We start from the raw sequence: 22,982 nt of genomic DNA on the forward strand, positions 1-22,982 counted from the left end.
TCAGAGTTACTGATTTTGTGTAGATTATCTCCAATTGAACCGAGCCACTGTTCCTAATAAATACTCCATTCCAGTCGTACAAGAATTATTAGATGATTTGTGCAGTGTAGAATACTTCTCTAAGCTGAATTTAAAATTGGGATATCACCATATTTGGGTAGCAGCCCCTGATATTCATAAGATAGCCTTCAAATCCCATTCTGAATATTATGATTTTATAGTTATGCCCGTTAGACTCATGAACGCACCTACTACCTTTCAAGCAAAGATGAATGATTTATTCAGGCCTCACCTTCAGGATTTTATCTTTGTTTTTTTCGATGACATTCTCATCTACAACAGAGGCTGAAAGGAGCATCTACAACAATTGTAGATTGTGTTGAAGCTCCTCGGAAGGGATCAATTTCAACTAAATAAAAAGAAATGTTCCATTGGAAGATCATCAATTAAATATCTAGGCCATGTTATTTCCAAGAAAGGTGGAGATGGACCAAAAAAGATCCCAGCCATTATTCGGTGGCCGATTCCTACAATTGTAAAAGCTGTATGTGGATTCTTAGGAATTACTGGGTATTATCGGCTTTTTATAGAGCGATATGGACATCTTGTTAGGCCACTCACCAATTTGCTAAAGAAAGAAGTTCAAGGAAATTTTAAATGGAACAAAGAAGCTCAACATGCCTTTGAGACTTTGAAGAAAGCAATAGTGACCTTTCCAGTTTTGAGAATGCCCGACTTCTCAATCTGCCCAATGTGGTATTAATAAGGCTTGGATATCCAATAGAGCAGCGGATGCACTATCCTAAAAGGAAGAAGAGCCAAAATTTTGGGCTATATCAATACCACATTGGGAAGATTAGGACAATATTGCATAAAAAGTAAATGAAGATGAATATTTGGAAAAAAAATTATTATGGAGATTAAGATGGATACAGTAGAATATCATAATTATGCTCTTATTCAAGGTAGACTGTATTACAAAGGAAGGTTGGTTCTGCCTACAAAGTCTCCTTGGGTAATGAAGCTTATCTCTGAATTTCATTATACTCCACAAAATGGTCACTTCAGCCTATTGAACCTATCGAAGGTTGGCCCCCAATTTTTACTAGAAGGGAATGATGGGATGGTATAAAATTTGTGGCAGCTTGTTTTATTTCTCAAACCCATAAGTATGAAGCCCAATTTCTTGCTGGCCTTTTACAATCTTTACCAATTCCAGTTGCCATTTGGAAGGATATTTCGATAGACTTTATAACTACTCTACCTCGCTCCAATGGCATGGTGATTGTGTGCTGATAATGCTACATCGCCTATCCAAATTGGCACATTTCATTCCCTTGCATCACTCTTTTACTGTAAGGATAGTAGTAGGGAGCTTTATTAGAGAAATTTTGCACCTTCATGGCATTCTAAGAACTATTGTAAGTGATTGGACCCCTTATTTCTTTCTAATTTCTGGGGGAAGTTGTTTAGGTTGTAGGGAACTCAATTGAAGTTCATTTCAGTTTTTCATCTATAGACGGATGGCCAAACAGAAGTGTTGAATCAATATCTCGAAATATACTTTCGTTGTTTTTCATCGAAATAGCCAAAAGGATGGGCGAAATGGTTCTATTGTGCAGAATATTAGTACAATACAAGTTTTCAAGTAGCAATTGGCAAGACACCGTTCAAGGTAGTTAATGGAAAACCTCCACCTGTCTTACAACATTACTTACCAGGAGAAGCACGAATGGAGGCAGTATCTCAGCATTTATGTGATTGAGATAAAATAATTTGCCAACTCAGATCCAACTTGACTAAGCTCAACAAAGACACAAAGGGACCTAGAATTTATTGTGGGAGATCTTGTATTCCTTAAATTATGGCCTTATCAATAATTTTTTGTTGCTACCACTATTTATCTAAAATTGGCAAGTCATTATTTTAGGCTATTTGAGATTCTTAGTAGGATGCGAGCTATTACATATAGACTAAAAGTACCGGCTGGTTCCAAAATTCATCTCGTATTTCAATATCTCAATTTAATAAAGTGGTTGGAAACCATTATGAGAAATTACCTAAACACTTGGTAATTACAAAAGAATCAATGGTAGAATCAAATTCATCGCACTAATCAGTTAATCACTAAATTTCTGATTCATTGGAAAGGACAAATAGCAAAGGAAGCAACATGGATAAATAAAGTTGATTTTTAGAGGTAATTTCTATCACAAGGTTTGGTTCTCAAGAGGATGGTAATGATAGGAAGTCCAAATACAAGGTAAGTAGAAATTTGTCCAGGCCTTTAAAGGTTTATACAAGGACGCCTAAGGGCCAAGGCAATGGAAGAGGAATAATTAATTCTCTCTGGGAGGTTGCCACAACAGAAATGTAGAAGGGGGACAGCTGTCAAGAAATGGTTATTGCAGAATATTCCTTGTCAAAATATAAAGAGGGAGATGATTGGAAGAAATGGCATGAAAATTAGCATTCAGAAGTTTTGAAAAGTGGAAGGATTGTTCTGCTGAGGAGCGTTCATCTTTCTTTGGGGATCTGCGAGCCCTCCCCCCCCCCCCCCCCCCCACCTTTTTTTTTTCTTTTTCTTTTAATTGTAATAGCTACTTGTTTCAATAACGTGTTTTCTTGCTATTTGCATTGTTTTGGCTAGTATTTTCTTACAGAGCTTAGATTGGGTGTTTAAACCTTTCTTTTAATAGGCAATACAAGCTGGTAGCTTCCCTTTAAAATTACTGGTTATACTTTGCCTCCACGATCTTCTAATCATGCCTCTTATTCTCAGGCAGTACATGACAGAAGGATTGTGAAGAGAGGAAATCAGGCTTCCATGCAATGGTTTAGACTCACTCTTTCCAGAGGCAGCAACCTGGGAATTTGTCGATTCAATTCAACTGAGATTTTCTTCATTATGTCCTCGAGGACAAGGACAATTATAAGAGAGAGAGAGGGGGGGGGGGTTGGGGGGTTGAAGGTTTGATACGGTGTCGCACGCTGGGAGAGCACTTGTTGAGAAGCTGTTTGGTTCATTAGGCAAGGTGGGAATTTGGAGAAGGTTGTTAGGGTAGTTAGCTGGCAAGATTGTTTAGCTATATTAGTTACTGTAATTGTGTGGGAGAATCGAAAGACGATTCTAATTGTTAATGAGATTGTGTGGGAGAATCGAATGATGATTCTAATTGTTAATGAGAAGCTTCTCTCTCTTCTTGCTGAGTTCATAGTTCCATCCCATTTCTCTCTCTTAGAATTCTTTTGAATCTAATCATAAAGGGTATGGTGGTGCGTATGTCGTAAGAACAACACAACCAGAAGAATGTTACAATGCCTAGGAAAAGCCAAATTTAAATAATAATAATAAGAAGAAGAAGAATTAGGGGTGTGGACTGGGTACAGTAGTAACAAGGGCATTCTACTATGAAGTGAATAACTTGGTACGCAAAACTAGAGTGAATAGATTTAAACAGGAATATTAATGTAATAACATAAATAAACAAAAAACTAAACCTAGCTATCCTTGTACAATAAATAACAAAAACAGGAAGCAAATTATATTTTCTGAAGCTAAAGGTTTCTTCGCCCAAGCTGCCATGCAAACTGATCAACAGCCATTACAGCACAAGACGCTACCCCAATTGACCCATCATACCTGTCAATGCAAGTGAAATTCAATCCTTTTAATATCTCAAGTCCTCTAGCCTTTTATTAGGAGGAGGGAAAAATGGGAGGAAAATCAAGGGAAATTCAGATGACAAGAAACAGATTTATCCAAGTTTCCCTTCCTCACATTTTCCTGTCTCCCAAACGGAGACTTGGTTCCCTAAATCATACAGATGTTTAAATTGGCATCCAACAATGCAGAAATGGAGATGTTAACAGAAGTATGGTAAAGGCTTACAGTGCAAGCAAGAGAAATGCCGCTGTCTGCATGACGATGGCACCTTCACCGGCAGGTTTTGATGTATTTAAACACCTTGCAGAGAACCAATTCTCATGAATTGAAGTAACCATGTCTGTTACCCAATTTAGCCATTGCAAGACAATAATTACATAACGTGCCAAAAGAAGGATGTAAAAAAAATTATGCAGGAGCTACAATTACTATGATGTGGTACCAGTATGTATAGCGAGGCATGGATTAAACTAAATGGCCCCGTTTCCAAGCACTTCAATTTATTGCTCCATTGAAATTAAATAACACGTATTACTAAAATATTCTTGAAGCTAATGAATTTTAATATTTCAATATATATTAAAATAGTCGCAACTTAGAAACATTACTGGCTCAGAAAAGAAAGTGATCTATATTTAAGGAAGAAATGAGAAATTTTAATTTTCAATACATGCTAAATAGAGTCAAATTAGTAAACTAAACTACCATCTCTGAGAAAGACATAAATAATTAAGAATGAAAAAGAAAACTAAATCTATCTTCGTGAGACAACTCGAGTATTTTAATATTTAGGAACCTGCAAATGGGTTGCACAACACAATATGCAATCCAACTTATAACCCATTATTGGCAAAAAAAGTGCTTTCAGAATAAATTTTTTTTAAAAAAATCATTTTAGATGCTATGAAGAATACAGTTAAGAAAAAACTATTTTTTGTTTATTTTGAAATTTTTGTGACTAAAATATATCAAATATATTTTTAAATCTAAATGTTTAAATTTTTAAATAATATATTTAAGAAATTGTTTTTCTTTAACTGCAACACCAAATAGACCCTTCGAGTGATATCACTAATATCCCCCAAACTAAATATTATTAGGTTAGGGGAGAAGATTATTGGAAGAAAACTAAGAGACCGAAAGATTCATTGGTAGGCTTATTATTTTGGCTAGACACCCTAGAAAAAGTAAGCTAATGCATAGAAAAGTAAATTACGAAGTATAGTTGCACTACATCCAAAAGAACATAACAAAAGACAATAGCTCCAATCTTAGAGACGTTATATAGTGTAACCAATGGAAGAGATCGGCCAGAGAGTGGCTTGTGTAAACCAAATAAACATCTTTTTGGTCTAGCCTGCACAAGTCGATGTTCCCTAATGACAACACATATCCTTCCAACTTCAAGTTCAGAAATAATATCTCTCCATACATTGGCCTCCATATCCAATCTCTAAGCTGGTTCCCAATGAAGAAAATCTTCCACGTGAATCTTTATAAAAAAACAAGAACTTCAATCCTAAAAGAAGATCAAGAGCTCTCAATAACTAATCTTCAATTTCAACTCCTTGGATATTCACAAACTAGTTGATCTTTTCCTTCACATACACCTTTCCATCCTCAATAACAAAAGTTTCAGTCCTTACTCCTTAGCTCTAGTTAACATAAGAAAAATGCCAATTTCAATTGCATAATAAAGTCTATTTGTTATCCTACCAAAGTTAAAAATGCACAGACATTGTATTTTATTCGAAATTGATTATAGCAAAATATTGACCTAGTCCCATTCAAAACAAAAATATTTGTACCACAGGACAAGTCCAATCAGATAGGACTAAGGAACAAGTTGGAAAATATTAACTTCACTAGAAAACCATTTTTTTTAATAAAGAAAGACAAATACACTCCAATCAGAGAGGGTGGTACCAATGCAGATGGAGGCCCAGTTCAGGTGCAGGGAATCTGAAGGTTTATCATAAAAAGGCCCAGAAGCACCAAAGGTCCAGGAAACAGATTGGGGTACTCTCATTGTTATAAAGGCGAGAGGCGATCTTAAGGAAATAGGACGAGAGGCGACCTTAAGGCAATAGGGGCTCCTATCGCCTTAGGCAAGAGGCGAGGCGACAAAAAGGCGACAAAGCCAAATTCTTGCTATATATTTTAAATATAAATGTATATATAGGCATAATGTACCATCAATAATATTTTATATATTAGATTAAAATATATAAAATATAGTTGATGATATATATATATAGGAGATTAATATTAATTTCTTAATATATATATATATATATAAATAAAAATATAAAATAGTATATAGGTCTCTAAATTATATATAATGTAATCTATATGATAAATAATATTATTATTTAATAAGAATATAAATAATATATAATATAAAAGAATAATATAATATATATAATAAAAAATAAAATAATAATAAAATATATAAATATAACTAAATAAATTAATATTAAATTTCTATAAATAAACATTATTTATAAATATTTATTATATATTAATATTTCCAATATTAATATTTTATTTCCATGTTACTAATACCAAGGTAATTTATTGTCTAAAAGAAGAAAAAAGTAAAAAAGAGGGAAAAAGGTCAAAAGATTCCATATCTCTTCTTCTTCTTGAGAGAAAAAGCAACTTTTAAATATCATTTAAACTACTTTCTCTTCCACCAAGGCATCTTCTTCTTTCTTCTTCTTCTTCCAACGAGATTCTGCTGTGCTCTTTTTTTTTTTTCCTCTTTCTCTTGCTGTTGAAGAAGAAAAATGGAGGACTGGCACCAGGCAACGCCTCGCCCCTGGCGCCTCGCCATCTGAGGCGCTCGCCTTAGTGAGAGGCGCCTCGTCTGGCACCTCCCATCGCCTTTCACAACACTGGGTACTCTGAAGAGAACAGCTGGTAGTCCTGGGAGAGAATGGAGCACTAGAATAAGAAGCTAACAGCTGGAGGGAATAATGATAGTTATACCGTTGGAGGGATTCTAGGAAATATCTTCTCTTTCCTAAGGATGAACTTGTATTTAGAGAAATTATGCTAGCTGAAGAGGGTATTATTTTGGTGATATTTCTTTTGGGCACTTGTCACTGGCTAGCTTGAGCTAGAAAGGGTTTATCCTGGTTTCTTAAGTTTGGGAGTTGTTATGCTGTGTGGAACCATTTCTTTGCCCTGTATTTGACTATTCTAGTTGAGAATCCAATATAATATCCATTTATTGGCCTTAGTATGGTGATGTGAAACCTCACGTCACTAAACTGGATCCCAAAACCTTAAAGTGTGTATTTTTGGATATTCTCGTCTTCAAAAGGGGTATGGATGTTACACTATTGACCTTCGCAGATATTTGGTCTCAACCATGATTTTAAATAAAGGTCGTTACGGTACGTTAAGACCACTATTTTCAGGTTTTTGACCCTTTCGTTACTGTTACACCTATTATTTAAAGGGCAAGAAAAATCGGTTCCCGTTACGGTTGTTACGACTATTATATAACAGTAACGGCCGTTATTTACCGTTAAGTAATGGTAACAGCCTGTTACCTTGTCTTTTTAAAGTTGCATGGGGTAACAACTCGATTTTTTTTTCATAGATTGAGAAGTTCTATACTATTAATCTCATTTTTCACAAATTTCTATCAAAAGTTAACTATCTTCTACAAATGCCTCACTTTTTTTCTCCTAAACTAAGATCATCAACTACCTTCCTAATTCTATACATTTATACTTTAATAAAATTTGAGTTATTTATCTTTGTGTTACTTATTTGTTAAAGAAAATAATATTTGATGCCAAGTTCTTTTTGTCAAATTTGGAGTACGAAGAATTATTTTTTACTATCCATGTTATCTACATTATTATTTTAGCTATAAATTAATTATTGTTAAAGATGTCTAATAATGATGAACTATGTTGCTTGGACTCGAATCTGGGTCTCAAAAATGGGTGCATTTCCACTTACTACCTATTTTTCATAATTTTTTTATCTTGTAAATTCTACCTTTACATTTTATACTTAGTACTTAGTTATCATTGATTATAATTTATCAGAGTATAAAACTTAATTTAATAATATGTAGTAATCATATTAGGTTGTAATTCTAACTTCTAAAGTTTTAAATTTCTAGTCTAACATTTTAACTTCTAATTATTTTTATTCATGCAGTCACTAAAAAATGATTGCAAGATATCTAAAAATTATTGAAAAAATAATAAAAACTAACCTTTTGCACAGTAGCACTTCAAAACCACTTAGCATGTTAGATGATTTGAGTTCTTCAACACAGTTTGTAGAGAAGTTGATTAATAGCACTTGAAGAGTCTTGAAGTTGAGAGAAACTTGAGAGAACAGTGGAGAGAAATCAGAAAAAGGATATTTTGGCTTGGGAGGAAATTGGAAGGCTTCAAAGTGTGAATAAGAAGGTGTCTTCTGACTTTAATAATTCATAGACAACGTAAAAGCTGCCTCCTACAGCAATTATGAAGGTTCCTGCACATCGAGGGAGAGTAACGGTTGTTATAGCTGTTAAGTCACAGCTTATAATGGTCGTGATTGTTGTGTAACGACCATAATTGGTAACATTTTTTTTTTCACCGTGAAAGAGAGGGCCTTAACAGCCACGGCTCCTTTGAAAACCTTTAAACGATGGCTGTTACATTGCGTAATGACCTTCATTTTAAAACCATGAAAGCAACTGAAGATGCTACTTTTTTTTTCCTTGGATGACTGTCACTGATGTTTTGAATCAGTTTCCTTACATCAAAATTGAGGACAAGGCTGTTTTTGAAGGGATGGGTAATGATACCAATGCAAATGGAGGCCCAAGTTCAGGTGCAGCGAAGCTGAACATTCATTATAAAAAGAAAAAAAGGCCCAGCAGCACTAAAGGTCTAGGAAATAAACAGACTGGGAGACTCTACAAGAGGACAGCTGGCATTCCTGGAAGAGAATGAAACACTAGAATGAGAAGCTGCCAGCTGGAGGAAATAATGTTATAACGTTGGAGGGATTCTAGGAAATATTCTTATCTTGCCTGAGAATTTGTATTTAAAGAAATTACGTTAGCAAAAGAGGGTATTATTTTGGTGATATTTCTTTTGGGCACTTGTTGCTAGCTAGCTTGAGCAAGAACAAGTTTATCCTGGTTTGTTAAGTTTGAGAGTTGTTTTGCTGTGTGGAACCATTTCTTTGCCTGGTATTTGACTGTTCTAGTTGAGAATCCAATATAATATCCATTTATAGCCTTATTTCAATTCTTAGTAAACTCTTCTTAAGTTCCTAACTCTATCAGATAGTGGTTAAGAGAATAGAAGGATAAAAAATAGAAACTGCATATAAAGCTGAAAAATATTACACTTCTGGAAGCAGTGATCCCAATTAAGAATAACTTGTTTGCCAAAAGTAGCAGCTTTTGGATTAGAAGCAACTTTGTCAGTTAACAATATTAACAAACTTACTGCATTCAATTTAGTAGAAAAATTTTAACACTTCAACAACTAGCTAACAGAAATTTTGTTTGTCACTAGATTTTATTTAATTCAACACAAATATCAAACATTAGATCAACAGCTGAAGCAGAACTCACATTGATTTGGCCCAATAATAAAGCTCTCAGTTTGGAGTTTGTTGTGCTTGATGAAATCAATGAATTGACTTAGTTCAATTGGATTGACTTTTATCCCTTCTTGTTCTGCACTAAAAGCACCCAGATCATAATTTTCCATCACTTCTGAACAGAAGTTGCTTAACACTGTCCATCTAAGAAAAGCTTCTTGCAACACATTATGAATTTACAAAGGATGTAAGCTTATTTTAGTCTCTCCAACATGAGAAAAAGCATGGATTTCATACATGCCCATGAACAGAAGTAAGTTTTAAACAGGTGAAGTGAAATATATCACATTTCAATTTTACTTTCCTGGGTTCCATATAAATTCATTTAAATTTTACCAAGTATCCAGCATGTTTCCCACAATAGCATCTTTTTCTTGTTCTTTTCTTTAGCTTATATCAAAACAGAAACTTTTTATCACATCTTCAAGTAAATTAAAGTTTTTAGCCCATCTTATATTTTCACTATAGCATGTGATGCTTATGATAGAAACTTTATGGACTTCTAAACAAAGTAGGAAAAAAAACACAATTTCACTTCCCCATAAGTTAAAACAACCCCAAAAACTGGAGGGAGAGAGAGAGAGAGAGAGAGAGAAAACTCCCGCAGGACCCTTCTTTCTCCCTCTCTTTCTTTACCCTACTTTTCCCCTAATAAGCAGTAAAATTCATATTAGAGTGAAAGGTAAAGGAAGATCATCTGAAAGCATATTGTCGGTATTGCACTAATGCTAAAATTTTTCTCAGTGAATAAACAGAAAAGTTAAAGAATAATATCACTTTCAGATAGAAATTAAAACATAGAAATGTAAGCACAGTTATCACTTACATGGTAGACAACAACCGTGATGGTCCAGAGGGTTCATAGTTAATAAGCAGGGCTGCCTTCAATGGTTTATCTAATAAGTCATAAGAAACAAAATCTGTCAATATACGAATACACATATATATATGTGAATTCTGATTGAAAAGTCTGCCTTACCAGTGGAGCCAATATTAAGCAAAGCCCACTTCTCCCAAGTTTTGTGTACAAAACCCCAATCCATTCCACCAAATGCTCTAATCAACCTGTGCAAAAATTTCAAATTTATACATCAAGAAAGAAAGTTTACTAGAAATTGCAACACATTATTTTTTCTAAAGAGGTGGGGGGGATGACAAAAGAAAACACACAAGTCAAAGAATCTCTAGTAAAATCATAAAATGCTATAAAAAAAATATTTGCTTTAATAAAACAGTGCAGAGGCCGTTAATGATATGGTGAGGTTTGATTAAATGAAGATGGGAGAGCAGGAAAGGCTGTTGTAGCTCGTTGACTGTTAAGAAGCAGATGAAAGACAGTTATAGTTGTTAAGCCTTCAAAGGTCACAGTGAACAGGGACTTGACAGTTGACACATGGATGGATGGTGCAAAATGCAGCAGCATTGGTTAAAGGCTCAACAAACCCCTGAGGCTATAAGTAGAGTAGTAAATAAACTGATGTATGGATCCATATGAGACAGTTAATGAAATTGATTCTTGATTCTTGCTCTCACTCTTTGTATTTCTCTTGATAGCGTGGCTTCAAATCATGGTCACGGGTAACGGAAATAGACCTGTAATTACTGTTGCAGCGCAAATTTTTTTCGAAAATTTGCAAAGTTCATGAAATTAAAAGAAATCTAAAGATGAAATCAAAACTAAGTTATACAACTTAATAATAAGTTAAAATATATCAAATAAACACAAAATTAAGTTAAGTTATACAACTTAGTTTTGTGTTTTATTTGATATATTTCTACTTATTATTAAATTATACAACTTAACAATAAATATAAATATATCAAATAATAAGTACAAATATATCAAATAAACACTTAAAAGGTACTAAAGCTTGAGAGAAATTTGAGAGAGTTGAGAAGAAGTTGATTAATATCAATAAGTAATGTGTAGGCTGCATTGAAAGAACTTGAGAGAAATATGAATGTTTTTTTAGTTTTTTGCTTTGTAATATGAATATGAACGAAGGTTGCCGTGTAAGAACCCTCCCATATTTCATATTTATGTGACTAAGGCTGCTGGTGGAGGGAAAAAAAAAAAAAAAAAAAAAAAAAAAAAAAGATGATCTGAAGATTCCAGCATTGAAAAGAAAAGTAACAGCCGTTATGGCCATGAAGTTGCATGATGGCCATTACAGCAACAAAATTTTATTGCCGTTATTTCAAGGTCTTAACGGCCACGGGTTCCTTTAAAACTAGTAAATAAACATAACAGCTGTTATTTAAAACCATATTGATAGTGTAAATTCCCATATCAGTGGTATTAGAGCAGGTCAATCCTTGGCCATGGCAGGAGGAACTCGCTCATATGAATTGGAAAGGAAAATTACAGCATGATACAGGAATTTGAAGGCAGGCAAGAGAATTTCAGGAAAGAGTCAGAATTGCGCAACCAGAAAACTTTAGATGAGATCAAGGCTTTGCTAGGAGGATTAAGTGTATAAAATATGGTAAAGGCAGAATGAAGAGGACCAGAAGGGAATGTTGACAACCATGTGGGATCCAGTAGCAGAAGCCAGCAATCTTGGGGAAAGTCCACTAAATTGGAATTCCCTAGATTCAATGGTCAGGAATTGAAGGGTGGTTACTGCTGCTTGATTACTTCTTTGATGTAGTAGAGGTTGCTGAAGGATAGGATCAAAATGGCAGTCTTGCACTTGGAAGGGAAGGCTCTAAAGTGGCACCAAGGGTTTTTGAAGATTAAAGGACCCGTTGCCGACCAGGATTGGTAAGTGTATGTTGGTCCTTTGTCTACAAGATTTGGCAGCAATGCCATGAGATTGAGGACCCTCTGGCAGATCTGAGGAACCTGAAAAAGTTTAGTTCTTTGCAAGAATATCTTAATGCATTTGATGAGATATATACTAAGGCTGGTATTAGGGAAGATCAAGCCCTAAGCTTCTTTCTCTCTAGATTGGTTAATAAGTTACAAATGCTAGTGAGAATATTTAAGCCAGCCACTCCTGATCAGACTAATTCTTTGGCCACATTGCAACCAATTACTGTGGCTTCTATTCAAATTTCAATATAAACCAAAGCCTCCTGTTAAAAATCATAATTCTAGTTTTACATACGCCCTATTCACTAGAACTACCACTCATGTTCATAATAACAAACTGGCATTGCCTAGTGCTAATTCCAAGGAACAAGTGGTACTCAATTCATTCTGATCAGTACCTAACCCTACTACAGTGGCTGGGAAGAATCTGAGGATTACTAATAAGGAAATGGATGAGAAAAGGGCAAAAGAATTATGTTTTTGGTGTGATAAGAAATACACACCTAGTCACAAGTGCAAAAAGAAACAGGCATTTGTAATGCAGTTGGTAGAGGAAGATGATGATGAAGAGCTAGGAATCAATGGAGAAGTAGGAGAGACTTTTACTCATATGCAGTTATCTCCTTAATGCTATATGGGGGTTGCATGTAGGAATGTTACCGGGTAGGATACGCGAAGTTTTAAGTATACAAACCTGAATCCATTTATAAACACAATACTCAAACCCATTTAGAAATTAGATTTCACTATACGCACCCGTTCCAAACCCATTTATCATTACCTGCATACTACCCAAATCCAATCAACTCAAAGTAATGTTGCTGAAATGTTACTCACAAAATAGCTTCATGGGTCAAAAAATACCCGAACCCACACTGGAAAAGAAAATGATAAAACAAATTCATCTAAGTTCACCAACATAATAATAATCGTAGAATATAAATAGAATTGCAAAAAAAGAAGCTGAAAGGCATAGTATTTAAACAAGACAAACAAGCCTAACAACAAGCTTACTGTGTCAGAATCCAAGGCTTAACATTACATTTTTCATGTATATATATAGGGGTTTCATTTGCAGGGAAATGAGAACTGTATTAAACCTGCAGAATTGTACCTATTTCACCAGGAAGAGCTTTGTTTTTATGAAATAATGATGTAGGAGACATCAAAAAATATAAATTGTAATTGGATTTGTCTTGCAAATGCAGGTCATGCGATAATTAACCTTGCAGAGAAGTCAAAACAAGAAAATGATCCCTTAATGATGTTTTTCTAGTCATCTCCTTTAGTGAATGACTGTAAACAACTGGTGGTTTGTGGTGCCATTGTGTCAATTTCTATCTTCTTTACATTCTCTCCAACTCACACAAAAAATTGTTCTCCCCTTTTTCCCTGCCTCCATGCCCAGTTGTAACTTGAAAAAAATAAGTATTATTCGGAAAATATTTGACCAACAGAGATAGTTATTTGTAGATAACAAGCTTTCCAAATTTGAATCTGTCAAGCATTTTGTTGTACAATTAGGACATTTTAGCCAGACCCATGAACAATTAAAAAATGCACAAATCATTAGTAGATACAAAGCAAAGTATTCCTAAAACCTGCACTGACTTAGAGTGGCAAGGCGGCGAGTAGGGCTAGCGGCGGGACAAGAAGCAGCACCGAGGACGAGTACGGCGGGCCGGTTGACAGCGAGCGGCGGGAGAAACTACGTTGGAAGTTGGTGCGGCTGTCGGGTGCTGGTGCTGCAGCAACTCGTTGGGTAAGGAGAAGTTGGAGAAGTTGGAGAAGTGTGTTGGGGTAATTTTCATCAGTATTCTTACAGCTTCCTCATGTCACTCATCTTCAACTCTTTTTTTTAAAGTCTAATTTATGTAAGCATTGAACTCTTGTTAGGGCACTAGAATTTTAGGGAATAAAATTGTAATTTTTAAATAATAAAATTTTTAAATATTAATATTGAAATAAATTAATATAAATAAAAAGCAAGTTAACCATCTAAACAGATATTTATAATTCCTTTTATATTATTTATTTAGGGTGTATCATCTTTACAAATCATTTTATTTTTAAAATTTTTATTAAAGAGTAATTAGTTGGTCACAGAAAAAATAATGTTTAATTAATTATCTAATGCTATTAAATTCTATTTTATTTTTAATTGGTATAGATTTCAAATCTATAACAAAAAGTTAGGATTAACTAATAGGTCAAGCTTCTAGGTGACTATATTAAAGGAGTTATTCAACACCACCTCTCTCAAAGAGAAGTTCATCAAATTTCCGGCCGATCCCCGGCAATACGACCCCGCTCCAAACATGCACGTGTCCTCATGCACCACCACTGCATTCTACATCTCCTTCCATGTGCTGGCGTGTGAGCTCTTCTCCAGCATCCTTTTCCATCGACACTCCTTTCTAGCCCTCTTTTTGGCATGTCGCGCCTTTGACTGGTCTTGTTTTGTGACCAAATTCTCCTTTGAGCTTTTCAAGGTGTTTTAATAGTAACTTGGTCATTACTGCCTCTTTTGTATTATCGGTCTCTTTTTTATCTTTAAAATATCATATAAGAAAGGCACCAATGGAGATGATGTATGTGTTTTTGATATTGCCCCATGGATTATTGATTCTGATGCAAATAGATATATATTGGATTCCTCTAAATGCTTCCTTAATTACCTTTCGTGTCTACAAAAGGACACAGTCAAAATAGCTGATGGTTATTTTGTTCCTGTCTCTGGAACCAAATCGATTGTTTATACTTTTAATATTAAGCTATCATCTATTCTCCATGTTCCTCATTTTTCTATTAATCTTTTTTCTGTCAGTGCTCTTACTAAAGTTCTTAACTATAAAATTGAGTTTTTCCTGACCATTATATTATTCAGGACCTTCAAACTAGGAAGAGAATTGGCTATGGCAGACTGCACAATAGTTTATATATGTTGGAAGGGAAATTAGGTTTGAAATCACCTCATGCTCTTTCTGAAAGAAATCAGGATGTCAACCAGAAAATCATATAATGACATCGACGGTTAGGACACCCATCTTTCTTTGTTTTAGAGAAACTTTATCCTGATTTATTTTCCAAGGCTCAATGTGGTCTTTAGTTTGTAATGTTTATGAGTATGCTAAGCCTATACAAACCTCTTTTCCCTCCAGTAACAATAGGAATACGATCATTTTTATGACCATCCATTCCGATGTTTGGGGACCTACTCAAACGGTCTCACTATTTGATAATCGTTAGTTTGTTACTTTTATTCATTGTTATACTCACATAACTTGGGTTTATTTGATAAAGGCATAGAATGATGTGGTTTTTTGCTTCCAATCTTTTCACAAGATGATTTGTACTCAATTTGATGCTAAGATAAAAGTTTTGAGAATTGATAATGGTACATAGTACATGGATGATCATTTTTCTACTTACCTAGAGTCTAATGGGATACTGCATCAAACTAGTTGTCCTTACACTAATGCGCAAAATAGTGTTGCTGAAAGAAAAACTAGGCACCTATTAGAAGTATTTTAATATTTCCTTTTCACCATGAATCTTCTAAAAAACTATTGAGGAGATGCAGTCATAACCGCAACTTATCTCATTAATAGAATGTCTCTTAAAACTCTTGCCTTTAAAAGCCCTTTAGAGGTGCTACAAGGAAAAAATATTTATACTGTTCCACCAAAGGTGTTTGGATACACGTATTCTGTTCATTCTTAGATAGGTGGGAAGCTTAATCTGAGGGCTTTTAAGTGTGTGTTTGTTGAGTACTCTCCCACACAAAAGGATTATAAGTGTTACCACCATCTAGAAAATACTTTGTCAGTATGAATGTTATGTTTAGAGAGACTGAACCTTACTTCAGTACTACCCCATTACCTCTTCAGGGGAAGAACAATGAGAGAAAAGAGATGATTCCTAGTCTTACAACTCTAGAGTGTTTTATTTTAGAGGAGACTACTATACATAGAAAGACTATTGGTGATCAGGAAAAGATAATTGGACGTTTGAATAAACCAGATTTAAGAAGATACTCAAGAAGAGACACAACAAAAGTAGAAAAAGCTATTGTGTAGCCTACTCAGTGTCATGAATCTTCCTCTCCTCCATCTGATGAGTCATCCCTAAATCTTGAGCTCATTGATGATTTAAATAAACCAATTGGTCAAAGAAAAGGAGTTAGATCTTGCACAAAGCACTCTATTTCTAACTTTCTCTCTTATAATTCTTTGTCTCCATCCTATAGAACCTTTGTCTTGTCTATTTTCTCTGTGTCTATCCCATAGGATTAGAAGGAAGATCTCAAATATTCTAATTGGAACGAAGCAATGATTGAAGAAATAAAAGTATTGGCTAAAAATGAGACCTAGGAGTTGATATCTCTTCCACCTAAAAAAAAAAACTAGTTGGCTGCAAATGGGTGTTCACTGTAAAATACAAAGCAAATGGATCAATTGAAAGATTCAAGGCTAGACCAGTTACCAAGGGATACACTCAAACCTATAGAGTGGATTACCAGGAGACATTTGTCCCTGTTGCCAAAATGAACTCAATCAGAGTATTAATATCTTGTGCTACCAATCTTGACTAGGACCTACAACAATTTGATGTGAAAAATGCATTCCTCCATGGAGACTTAGAGGAGGAAGTGTATATGAAAATTTCTCCGGATTTATTGATAAAAAAATACAAGAAAAGGTGTGTAGATTAAAGAAGGCTTTGTATGGGTTAAAGCAGTCACCTAGAGCTTGGTTTGATCGATTCAATAGAGCTATGATTTCCTTTGGCTATCAACAGAGCTATGCTAACTATACCTTATTTTTCAGACATCACAAGGATAAAATTACTCTTCTCATAGTCTATGTTGATGACATAATAATAGCAGGAGATGACACTGAAGAGATGACTCAGCTGAAAAAACTTTTGGCTCAGAAGTTTGAAATTAAAGATCTAGAAAAATTTCAGTATTTCATGGGAATCGAGGTTACCAGATCAAAGAAGAAAATCTTTATTTCTCAGAAAAAATACATTCTTGATCTTTTGGAAGAAACTGGTATGTTAAGCTACAAACTAGCAGAAACTCCCATTAAGAGCAATAACAAGTTACAAGCAGGGATTGGTGAATCAGTAGATATGGGCAGATATCAGAGATTAGTAGGCATACAAACGGATTTATCTTTCACATACTCGACCAGACATAGCATATGCAGTCAGCTTAATCAATCAGTTTATGCATGATCCTCGTGAGTCTCACATACAAGCTATTTTTCACATTTTGCGATATTTGAAGTATGCTCCTGAAAAAGGTCTCCTATTCTCTAAGCACAGTCATCTCCACATACACACATTCACAGATGCTGATTGGGTTGGATCCTTTGATGATATGAGGTCAACTAGTGATTACTGCACACTTGCTGGAGGAAACCTTGTCAATTGGAGAAGCAAAAAGCAAAGTGCTATTGCTCGATCAAGTGCTGAGGGGAATATAGAGTGATGGCATAAGGAGTTTGTGAACTCCTATGGTTGCAGAGATTGTTGGAGGAATTGGAATTATTGGAGAGGGACAAACTCCTCTTGTATTGTGACAACAAAACTGTCATCAATATAGCTCACAATCCGGTTCAATATGACTGAACGAAATACATAGAGATTGATCGACACTTCATTAAAGAGAAGTTAATAAATGGTGTCTTGAGATTAGATCATATGACTTCTAATTCTAATGAACAGCAGCTGATGTGTTTACCAAATGGCTCAACAATAAGACCTGTCACACCTTGGTTTGCAAGTTGGCAATGTGTAATATTGATGCACCAACTTGAGGAGGGGTGTTGACCAATATAAAAGATTTCTAATTAAGAGGATTCAAATATTTGGGATCCTAATTAGACTTGGTTATAGGGCTTGGTTGTAGAGATTTTATTCTTATTGTAAATATTCCTAATTTAAATTGATTTTTTGTATATAGATACTCAAATCTTGTAAAAATTAATTCAATTGAAATATAAATAAAAATTCTCAAAATTCTTCATAGGTAACATAGAGTTTAATGAAAGTGAACTTGAAGTTCAAGGAGTTTTAAATAATATATATAATTAAATGATTCCAAGGGAGATTTTGTCGGAAAGTTAGAATTCCGACACTGAAGTTTAGCCGGGTATTACAGGTTAGTTGTACAGAAAGTCCTCAACTCAACCATGGCTACGTTGCATTATGGAAGAAGAGGGCTAGAAAATCCTAAAGGACAATAATGAGGGTAATTGTGAAAGCCATGAAGGAGCTCGGATGATCGCCCGGAAAGCATTCAGACAAGGATACTACTGGCCAACGATAATGCAAGATGCGAAATAGCTTGTCCAAAAATGTCAGAGATGTCAAGTACATACGAGCATCCCAAGGACCCCAAGGGAGCTGCAATCGGTAATTGGAAGCCCCTGGCCTTTTTTCCAGTGGGGGCTAGACATCCTCGACCTATTCTCGAAGGAAGTTGGGTTAAGGAAATTCATAATCGTGGCAGTGGCTCATATTTCAGTAAGTGGATTGAGATTAAAGCAGTCCAATCCATTACCACCCAACAAGCGATCTCTTTTGTCGGCAAGAACATCCTCACTCCGTTTTGGAATCCCAAAGCTAGTAATCAATGACAATGGAACTCAGTTTGTAAATTCTAAGTTTAAAGATTTCTATAAGAAATGGGAGATTGACTTAAGGTTCAGTCCGACCTATCATCCACAGACTAGTGGAATGACTGAGGTTACAAACAGAACTATCCTACAAAGACTAAAGAAAAGAATCGATAAAGCTAAGGGCAATTGGCCTAAGGAATTGCCCTCATATACTTTGGGCATACAGAACAATCCCAAGCATAGCAGCAGGGGAAACATCTTTCTCTTTTGTGTACGAGCTAAGACAGTAATCCCTATGGAAATCCAAGTAAGCAGTTTCAAGACATAACACCTAGAGATTTCAGAAAGTCCTGAAAAAATGTAATTCAATCTGGATCAAGCCAATTTTTTACGAGAAAATGCTGCAATCAGAATGGCAGTTTATAGAAGTAAAATGTCCAGAATGTTCAACAGTAAAGTCAAGTCATGTGCTTTTAATGTGGGGGACTTAGTCCTTAAAAGAATAGATGTAATAAGCGGTAATACCGGGACTAGTAAGTTAGGCGAAACTGGAAAGGGCCATTTAGGGTCTTGAAGGTTATTCATCCAAGGTCTTATAAGCTGGCCAAGTCATTCCTCACTCTTGGAGTATTTGTAATCTGAGGAAATTTTATCAATAACTATTAACGAGGTATTTTTTCACGTGTTGTGTTCTTCAATGATAAGGAACATTGGGATTATCTTCTTCAAAAAGATTAAAGAGCACTCATTAAAGGCCACAAGGAGGGTTCCGCTAAGCCAAAATCCGGGTGTTAGTCCCACAAAACAAGACATCTTATGCCAAGCCATAAGGCGGGTTCTGCCAAGCCATAATCCGGGTGTTAATCCCGCTAAAGAAGGTATCTTATATCATGCCACAAGGCAGGTTCCACCAGGCCACCTAATCCGGGTGTCAGTCCCGCTAAATAAGGCATCTTATGCCAGGCCACAAAGCGAGTTCCACCAGACCACTAAATCCAGGTGTCAGTCCCGCTAAATAAGGCATCTTTTGCCAGGCCACAAAGCGAGTTCCACCAGACCACTAAATCCGGATGTTAGTTCCGCTAAATAAGGCATTTTATGCCAAACCACAAGTGGGATATCCGCCAGGCCATATGTCTGGATGTTAGTCCCGCTTTATAAAAAGTTACAAAGGCATTTCATACCTAAGCCGCAAGGCAGATATCCGTCGGGCCGCATGTCTAAGTATTGGTCCCATTTTGCAAAATTTCCAAGTTATTTATTTTATGTCCACTAGTTTGGATAGTAATCGGGTGTTATAGTCGGGTGTTGATCCCTTAGCATTTTTTAGAAATTATTCAAGTCTGGATTGACAAAAGTTGGATGAGGACGAGTATGGAGCACATAAACACTTAGTGAAAATAACATAAGAGGAGGGATATCTTCATATTCCTCCTCCTGAATCTCTATTAAATCGGTATTTTCTACATCTATTGTATTATCTATAGAGACTCGGTCGGTGAGATTTTTCTCAGCTTGTCCCTCCTCCTCTTGCTTGCCTTTATCTCCCTCCTCCTTCAAAAAGATGTTGTCTATTCAGGTAAAGTCTTCAGAAGGGAACAACTTCACCAGCTCTTTCTTGACCAGTCTTGGCCCTCGATGAATATCTCTCCTCCTCGGGCCACTATCTCTTAAAGTTTTGCTTCTAATTCAGTGATCCTAGAAGAGGCGGCCCGAGCCCCTCAGCCTAAGACTACAGCTCCTAGACTTGGCACTGAAGTATGACCACTTGATCCTCAGCATTCTTCGCCCGGGTCTTAAGGGCAAGCTTGGAAGCATTGGCCTCATTCAAATTTGCCTGGAGCTTGTCCATTGACTCTAGAGTTTCTTTCATGGTACCCTCCACTTCATTAACCCGAGCCTTCAACCTCGAGCACTTCTCTCAAAGGAGATTTTTGTTTGTTTCTTGAGCCCCAAACTCCCGCCTCAAAGCTTTATTGTGCTCTTTGGCCATGTAGGCATAGAGAGCACTCTCAATCGCAGAGTGGATAATATTGTCATAAAGATCGTCAGTTTCGACAGCATTCTGGCAATGATGATCCTCGGGCCTTAAAGCGTTCTTAGAAATAAGGACATATAGGTGGGGCTCTTTAAAAAGGTAGGTAGTCTGAATCAAAGCCAACACTAGATGCTGGATGCCTAGGGCCATGCTGCTTCCACACTAGCCTCTTAAATAGGGACCACTGTAGAAGTATCCTAAGAAGAAGACTTAGGTTGAGAAGGGGTTGTTTTCTCGGTAGCAGGTGAAGGGGATGGAGAAGGAAGCATGGTGATCTCCTCAGCGCGATGAGCATACTTAGGTGGAGGCACGGTCGCTCCAGCAACAACCTTGCCTTTTCGGGTAGTACGTGCTGCTTCGAAAAATTTATTTCTTGATCCGGCCATATCTGCATAGAGCAAAAAGTAAATAAGTAAGGCAGTTTGAAATACAAACGAGGTTGGAAAGGGAAATACCCTACTCGTTGGCTAGAGAGGTACTTTCCTCAAGGTAGGGAAGGCTGGGCGGGTGAGGACTCTGAGCTTGGCTCGCCTAGGGTTGGATTTACCAAGACAAAATGGTATTCCCCATCGCCTTGAGGATGTCTATCTTCTAGGACGTAGCAATCGTCTAGAGGAAGTCTAGAGCCTTTTCCTCATCCCTCCGCGGCTGGACCCCATCCTTTCTCAGCTCTAAATACATGTTCCAACTGGTATGAAGAGCACCAAAACCCTCGGACATCTGATGGCGGAGGATAAAAAATTTATTCTTCCATCGCTTTAGGGAAGAAGGTATCCGATCAAACAATTTCTAGCATTTCCTCTCACTGAAAAACCAGAACTCTTCGGTTTTTTGAGTATCTAGCTGGTATAGTTGAGAGAAGAAGGTTGTGTTCGACTCAATGTTGTTATTAAAACAAACGAACAGGAAGGCCACCAAGATTCTCCAACTGTTAGGGTGCAGCTAGGCGAATGAAAGCTTATGGAACCAAAGGACCTTAATGAAAAATGGGTTCATAGGGAACCGAAGACCCGCCTTCAGCTACTCTTTATAGACTACGATAATATCCTTTGTAAGGATCTGGTCATTTGCGCGAATGCTCAATGATGGAGCAGAGACGCGAAAGATTTCTCGAGAGATGTGGTATTTGTCATGAAGATAACCTATGTCTCTCTCCATTAGAATGGAAGGGATGTCGCTGATCAGACTGCCTTCGCCTTTATTTACCACCCTCAGTGGAACGATGAGAGCTGGAGTACGAATGGAACCATCAGAGAAGGCACTTGAGGCAGGACTTCTACCAAAAGCAGAAAAAGGAGTGTTCCTATTCATTGCTATGAAACTGAAGGCGAATAGAAATTACCTTAAGTGTGCAAATAAGAGAAGTGGTCAAGACTTTTCTAAAACACAAAAATCAGTTGTAAACAAAAGTGGTATTTAGAGGAAAAGATTATATGACAGTTTTGACGACAAGTTTTAAATGCAGCTCGAAGATCAAGATAGCCATCATTCATGGGCAAGAGCAAACAAAGCGACGTGAGCGGGAAAAGACCAATCTAAATGAACCACGTGCCCTAGATCATGAAGACAACTGTCACCTTTGAATCTGAAGAATCAAAGACCAGTAGGGGATCTCTAATGTAACACAATAATCGTTTAAAGTAAGTCATGAGCTGTCCTCATAAGACAAAGTCACGTGATAAGAGTCTGATAAGCTGATACGTGACCCCACCTGTGGAAAGGAAGATCCGGATACTATAGCACTCGGTTCTTCATCAAGATTCACCCTCCCTTGAAGAGGTCGAGTCTTCACATAAAGTTACCGTTAACAGGCACCATCCAACAGATTCTCATTACATCTATAATCATGGGATCTCCGATCAATTAGCCGATGGGTTCCCTTATCAACTAACCGGCACCACCCAAATTTTTAGAAAATGCTATAAATAACTCCATCTTCTTATACTATAAAAGTTAATAATCGCAGAAATAAAAATACGCAATCCTTACGTAACTACTCTTGAATTCTATATAATTCTTTACATTTGTCCCTATTTATTGATTTGAGCGTCGGAGTCACTGCCATAAGTGCCAACCAACTCACGTTCTCTTTTTTATAGATTGACTAATCACAATACAGGTTCATTTTGGCTACATCAATAAGTATTTTTGAACTCTTTTTATTAGACATTATAAAAAATATTTCATATTTTTATGTTTAAA

The 22,982-nt window shown here is 36.2% G+C and overlaps 1 protein-coding gene across 9 annotated transcripts; it reads right to left on the reverse strand.

Moving 5' to 3' along the window:
* Nucleotides 1-3,322: 3,322 nt before the first annotated feature.
* LOC110602680 lies at nucleotides 3,323-13,960 on the reverse strand. Of its 9 annotated transcripts, none has more exons than XM_021740250.2 (8): nucleotides 13,725-13,960; nucleotides 13,563-13,610; nucleotides 12,720-12,776; nucleotides 10,278-10,363; nucleotides 10,125-10,194; nucleotides 9,270-9,379; nucleotides 3,893-4,007; nucleotides 3,323-3,643 (listed from the first exon to the last, which is right to left on the reverse strand). In XM_021740250.2, the coding sequence occupies exons 3-8, from the start codon at nucleotides 12,758-12,760 to the stop codon at nucleotides 3,559-3,561; spliced, it is 507 nt and encodes a 168-aa protein (XP_021595942.1). In that variant the 5' UTR covers nucleotides 12,761-12,776; nucleotides 13,563-13,610; nucleotides 13,725-13,960; the 3' UTR covers nucleotides 3,323-3,558. The 9 variants fall into 9 exon arrangements, 8 of the variants coding, with proteins under 8 accessions (XP_021595942.1, XP_021595943.1, XP_043807235.1 ...); XM_021740251.2 differs by having other exon boundaries at nucleotides 13,715-13,960; XM_021740255.2 differs by lacking the exons at nucleotides 12,720-12,776; nucleotides 13,563-13,610 and adding an exon at nucleotides 12,895-12,988 and having other exon boundaries at nucleotides 3,388-3,643; nucleotides 13,725-13,958.
* Nucleotides 13,961-22,982: the final 9,022 nt, after the last annotated feature.

The sequence above is a fragment of the Manihot esculenta genome, chromosome 15, assembly GCF_001659605.2.
Source record: "Manihot esculenta cultivar AM560-2 chromosome 15, M.esculenta_v8, whole genome shotgun sequence".
Classification (NCBI taxonomy): Eukaryota; Viridiplantae; Streptophyta; class Magnoliopsida; order Malpighiales; family Euphorbiaceae; genus Manihot; species Manihot esculenta.

Bases quoted from the DNA above. Each gene is read 5' to 3' on its own strand.
- LOC110602680 (XM_021740250.2), bottom strand. From the start codon at position 12,760: ATGCAACCCCCATATAGCATTAAGGAGATAACTGCATATGA. The intron at 10,364-12,719 runs GTAAAAGTCTCT...ATTTTTGCACAG, and splicing joins AAGGAGATAACTGCATATGA to GTTGATTAGAGCATTTGGTG. The intron at 4,008-9,269 runs GTGAGTTCTGCT...ATTGGGTAACAG, and splicing joins TATTATTGGGCCAAATCAAT to ACATGGTTACTTCAATTCAT.